The 6,000-nt window shown below is 53.1% G+C and overlaps 1 protein-coding gene across 2 annotated transcripts in view; it reads right to left on the bottom strand.

Moving 5' to 3' along the window:
* Positions 1 to 2,738: 2,738 nt before the first annotated feature.
* The window catches only part of ELMOD3 (ELMO domain containing 3), a 34,178-nt gene continuing 30,916 nt past the window's right edge, over positions 2,739 to 6,000 (bottom strand). The window contains exons 11-13 of one of the 2 annotated variants that reach the window (XM_061155246.1): positions 4,493 to 4,569; positions 4,089 to 4,216; positions 2,739 to 3,614 (exon numbers count right to left, since the gene is read on the bottom strand). In XM_061155246.1, coding sequence (XP_061011229.1) covers positions 3,412 to 3,614; positions 4,089 to 4,216; positions 4,493 to 4,569 — 408 coding nt within the window. In that variant the 3' untranslated portion in view covers positions 2,739 to 3,411. The remainder of the gene's footprint in view (positions 3,615 to 4,088; positions 4,217 to 4,492; positions 4,570 to 6,000) is intronic. The other variant, XM_061155245.1, reaches the window with a different exon arrangement.

Genomic DNA, 6,000 nt, shown 5'->3' with positions numbered 1-6,000 from the left:
TCTTTGCCTGCATTGCCTGCCGTGGGCTAATACTCCCTGCCCCACTAGTCACCCAGCTCCTCCCCCTGCTGGGCAGAGTAGATGTGTTCTATGTGTGCTACGTCACTTCAGTCGTGTGTGACTCTGTGACCCCTACGGATTGTAGCTAGCGAGGCTTCTCTGTCCATGGGATTCTCCAGGCAAGAATACTGAAGTGGGTTGCCCCTTCCTCCTCCAGATCTTCCCAACCTAGGAATTGAACCTGCATCTCCTGTTGTCTCCTGCATTGGCAGGCAGATTCTTTACCACTAGCGCCACCTGGTGACAATTCCACAGCCTGTGAGAGGCCAGAGATGGCTTTGCAGAGGGGCCAGCTCCTGAAGGGGCCAGGCACTCCCAGTGAGCCTGGTTGGCACTACTGCAAACCCAGTAGGGAGGTGGCATGGGGCCAGGGCTGGGATCACTTTCAGCCTGAGGTTCAGTTCAGTCTCACATTCCCGACTGGGGGCAGGTTGTGCAGCGGGCATGTGCCTCCATCCAAGCTGGAATTTCCTCAGGTGCTCCAGTGAACCGTTGCCAGGCAGCTTCCAAATGATGTATGTTCACCAAGCAAGAACATAACTCTTCACATCCATGCAGGAGGTCAGCTCGTCATGTCCTCAGTACACGGCATGGGCTCAGGGCCACGGGGGGTCATGGGAAAAGCACCAGACTAATGTCAGGAGGGTTGTGGGTTCGGGTTCTCACCTGCCTCTCTTTGAGCCTGGGCAAGTTGCTTTTCCTCATCCAGGTCCTAGTTTTTTTTTTTTTTTTTTGGCCATGCTGCACAGCATGTGGAATCTTAGTTCTCTGACCAGGGATCGAACCCACACCCACCCCTTGCAATGGAAGTCTGCAGTCTTAACCACTAGACTACCAGGGAAGTTTCCCTAGTTCATCCTCTTGTGTACTGGGGTGGTGACTGGAATAGCAGAGAAACTAGGGAGCTAAACAGAGGGAGAATGGAGTAACCCCAAAAGTCCCACCCTGGCGTGTGACCTGGGGGCAGGAACAAGGTGGGAGCTGGGTAAGCCTGGACTGGACAAACCAGAGTCCTAGAGGCTTGACAGGGCTGCAGCCATCCTGACCCACGGTCACTCCAGGCCTTCAGAGCTGTATGGCTTTAAAGCCCTGACACACTGGATCTTCCATCTGAAAAAGAGTGGTAGTAGTATAGTGTTAGTCACTCAAAGTGTCCGACTCTTTGGGACCCCATGGACTGCAGTCCACCAGGTTCCTCTGCCCATAGACTTCTCCAAGCTAGAATACTGGAGTGGGTTGCCATTTCCTTCTCCAGGGAATCTGCTTGACCCAGAGATCCAACCCGGGACTCCTGTATTGCAGGCAGATTCTTTACCATCTGAGCCACCAGGGAAGCCTATTCCAAACAGAAATTCTGATCAATTTCATCTCAGTGGTTTTGTGCTGAGAAGCACAGAAAAATCAGCTCTTTGCATATCCCCCTTGTTCTCCAACTTTCTCTCCACACAGAGACACCCCGGCCATCCCTGGATAGCCTATGCAAAGAGCATGTGCCAGGGGTGAATTTTCAAAGGGGAAAGAGGGATGTTTCCCCTGGAAACTGAAATTTTTAGCAGTGTAAACATTTTGGGTCTCTCATGAAAAGCCTTGGAAGGTTTTTCCCAAGAAAAATGCACAGATTTAAGATTTTTGTTATCTATTTTCAGAGGGTTTAGGCATCCCTCCACAACCATAGAATTCTGCCCATCCGCAGAATCGCAGCTTAATCCCTGGACAGTTATTGCTAATGTCTCCAGGTCCTAAACTGTATGGAGAGCATCCCACTGGCAGTAACACAGAATAGGCTTCTGCAGGGGCCACTGGCCTCCCCTCCAGCCAGAGGCTCTCTTGGGCTGGTCCCTGCCGTGCCAGGGGCTGAGCACTAATGGTCAAGGTCTGTTGAGGTGGCCTCCAGGTCTCAGAGCAAGGGAATGGAATCTGCAGGCATCACTAAACTTGACACTCCAAAGTTGGGCTGGTGTAGGGGGAGGGTTACACTCTAAGCCCACCAGGCCCAGTAATCTCTCTGCTGCCATCTCTGCTGGTCAGGACAAAGGAGGAGGGCACAGGATTAGTTCGGGTCAGGCAAAGACAAACAGCAAACAGCAGATCCGTTACCAGCCCTACCCTTGAGGCATCCTGCTGACGGGTTCCTTCCATGCTTGGGTGGCCGTCTGTCATCTTCACCTTTGTGATGGGTCCCCCTGTACCCATCAGACTTGGAGATGCCCGCGGGGGCTGGACAGCTATCTTCCATGACTCTACTTGAGGGAGGTCAGAGGACAAGAGAGAAGCCAGGTGGGGCTCTCGCCTGGCCCCTGTTCCCTAACTCCAAAGCCCTGGAGGCCCCTTTGCGAGTGAAAAGTGACCAATAGCTTCCCCAGAAGCAAATGTGGGAAAAACCCTGTGTGGATGCCTCATAACAGCCACCCTTAAGAACAGCCAGGGCCACCTCGGCCAGTGGCTACAGTGTGCAGGGTCTCTGGGTCTGTAAGTGCAGCCGGATGAGGCTGGACGGCCTGTGAACTAGGCAGGAGTGTGGCTAGGGCACAGTAGCCTTCTCTCCCGGGGCCTGTGACCAGTGCCAACAACAACCAGGCTGTCAGCTGGCGAGTGCCTGGCTGTCACGGGGGACCCTGGGATAACGGCCACAGGATGGTGCAAAATGTGTCTGGAAGGAAAACACTTGAGATCCTAAACCTAGAAGAATTATTTTATTCAAAAACTGCTGGTGTGTGAATTTCCTCCTTCCTTCAACCACGCCAGAAAACCAGCCCTGATGGGACATGAGGGGAGCCCAGCTGCGGCCTGGTTCCCTATCACGAACAGTGGGAGGAGGGATGGGGAGAGATGAGGGTGGGGTGAGCGCCAGACCAGAAAAGGCAAGCACTCTTAGCTCACACCGCCCCCTGTTGGCTGCTGCTGCGACTACCCTCTCCCTTCACATTCTAACTACTCAGCCCCCATCTGGTCCCTGTCCTGTGGACTCCAGGGCCTGAAAGACCCACTGCCAGGTTCTGGCGCTTCTACTTGGGAGCATCTTTGATGGAGGACTGTGTGGAACATGCATATGGGGTCTCCCTCCTGATGATCCATTCGCTGTCACTGATATTACCTGGAATCCGACTATGGAAGCTGTCGCCCAACTAGTAATAGAGCAAAGCTCTCCTCGCCCTGAAAGCAGGGCTCCAGAGAGTGAGTCTAATCTAATGGCTCCTGATGTCTCAAGCAGGTGAGGGCCCCTGGCTCCACCCACCAGGCCCAGGGGCGTCCTACATTCCTTGGGCTAGGACCGGAAGGGGCGAGGCCCAGCTAGGGTCCGCCCTCTGAAAGCCCCTCCAAGGCTTCCTGGCTGGTGGCCACCGGGGTTGGTCAGATCAGCCAGGTGCCTTCGGACGAGTGTGATGACAGGTCACACACGCCCGTGAAAGTGAGATCCTTGGAGTGAGGGGCCTGTGGCCCAGAGCACTTCTGTGTCCCCAACAGGGAGGCCTGTCCCTTTGACACTCCAGCCAAGTAGATCTCCAGGGTTTTGAGCAGCCGTTTGGGGCTCTTCTTGGCCGACGCCTCCAAATCTGGAACAGAGAGGATTGGGAAACAGAAGGCTGGGGGAGGGAGCTCTGGGATGCACCACCCAGAGGCTCTGGAGAGAAGGGGAAAGGAGTCTTCTAAGATGGAGAGCTCACCAGAGAGGAGAACCAAGACACCAGACTCGCGCACAGGGGCCACACACTCTACCCTGTCCGGGACAATCTCAATTTTGAATAGTCAGTCTAACTGAGCCAAAAGCTGGGCCCAGCTTTTGATTCAGAAAATATGGTCACCAGAGTTGTTTGGCCAGAAAGGGAGGAGAGCGGCAGGCTCCCAAGGGTGGGGTGATGGAGACTTGGGATGATGGAGACGTGGGGAAGCTGAAACTTGAGAGGGTGTGAATGGGGGGTGGGGGGAAGGGAAGCCGGCCAAAACCAGCTGAGCAACCACCCTGGGGTCCCTGAACCCAGGGACTCTAGGAGTGCAGGAGCTAGGCACCCCCAGAAGAGCGAGCGCACCCTTGAGGACAAAGCCCGAGTCTGAGATGGTCTTGTGCTGTGTCCTCCAGACGTGCGCCAGGCGGAGGAAGGTGGCGGCATAGAAGCTGTTCACCACGGGGATCACTTTCTGCTGCCGGTTACACTCCCTGCAGGACGAGGATGGGCACCCGCTCAGCAGTGGACAGACACCTGGGGGCGCCTACACCCTGTCCCCCAGGGGACCCTTCCCAGGGCAGCCTTCACGTCTGAGGTCAGGGTGAGGAGGAGGGAGGGGTTGGGAGGCTGGTGCAGGGGTAGTCTGTCCAGGTCTCCTGGAGCCAGAAGGTTTGGAAGAGAGCTGGGGGGATAAGATGGTGGGGGGGATGGTGGGGTGAGGGAACCAGGCTCTGACAGCCAGGGCAGTGAGCAGCATGAGGACTCACCTGGAGAGACACTCCTCCCTTAAGGCCTGGATGGCGATACGCGTGATATTCACAGACATCAAACAGAAGGGGAATTGCTAGAATGGATGGGGTACCAGGTCAGTGGCATTCCAGGCTCTCACCTTCTGTGCTTCCCGTTGCCCATAATCTAGACTGGCCCTCGGGAGATGACAACAATCACAGCCAGAGGCAGGCAGCCAGCATTATTGATGCTTACACTTAATTTTCACCATAATATTCCCATTTTACAGATAAGGAAACTGAGGCCTAATGACCTTAAGTAACTTTCCTAAGGCACAGAACCAGGATTCCTACTGAGGTCAATGCACTCCAAAGCTGGTGCACAAACCTCTGTGCTAGTTCTCAGCCTCTTCAGCATCCCACCCCCCAGCTCTCCTTGGCCTTCATCAGACCCATCCTGTCTGCTGCCTGTGGACCACATCACCCACTGGGGTTGGATGGACACAGGATGGGTGAGGTGCAGTTATCTAACCAATTCAGTAGGTTCTTAAAATCTCTTCTCCCTTCTGTAGGCTTCTGGTTATTTCACTGCTCATAAGCTCTTTACCCAAAAGCTGACAGAGAAAGTACAAGTAGGCAGAGAGTCAGCCTTGACTTGGGTGCACCCCAACTCTTGGTAACACAGAGGCCTGAGAACGGGCTGTGCAGGTCACACTCCTGAGAGGGGCAGCCGGGGTCCACCAGGGTGCTTCACCAAAAAGGGCCTCGGAATTCCCCGTGGGGTTCACATGAATGCTGTAGTTTTACAGTGGCCACTTCCTATTCTTTTATAAAAGATTAAAAAAAAAATAAATTTATTTATTTAATTTTTGGCTTTGCTTTATTTTTGGGTCTTCATTGCTGTGTGGGCTTTTCTCTAGTTAGAGCATGTGGGGGCTATTCTCTAGTTGCAGTGCATGGGCTTCTCATTACAGTGGCTTCTCTTATTGAAGAGCATGAAGCTCTAGGCATGCGGGCTTCAGTAGTTGCAGCACATGGGCTCAGCTGTTACAGCTCCCAGGATCTAGAGCACAGGCTTAGCTGCTGCACAGCATACAGGATCTTCCTGGACCAGGGATCGAACCTGCATCTCTTGCACTGGCCGGCAGATTCTTTACCACTGAGACACCAGGGAAGCCCCTTTCCTATTCTTTAACAACAAAAACCCAACCAAATGAAAAGGGGCTTTTCCCAGAGGATTTGCAAATATTACATGTTAGTTTCCACCACAGTACCCACACAAGGATGTTGGCTGAGAGCAACACGTAGACCAGTGTGTCCCTTAGTTTAGAACAAGAACCAAAATCTACATATTCCATCTGCTACCCCCCAAAAGAAAATCTGTTACATTATGATGTAGAACTGTGCTGTCCAGTACAACAGCAAATAACCACATGAAGCTCCTGAAATGTTAATTAATTTAAAATTAAGTAAAATTAAAAATTCAACTCCTTAGTCAAAGTAGCCATATTTCAAGTGCTCAACAGCCACACGTGTTTAGGAGCTGC

The sequence above is a fragment of the Dama dama genome, chromosome 11 (assembly GCF_033118175.1).
Source record: "Dama dama isolate Ldn47 chromosome 11, ASM3311817v1, whole genome shotgun sequence".
Taxonomy (NCBI): Eukaryota; Metazoa; Chordata; class Mammalia; order Artiodactyla; family Cervidae; genus Dama; species Dama dama.
This window is presented reverse-complemented; position numbering and strand designations above follow the sequence as displayed.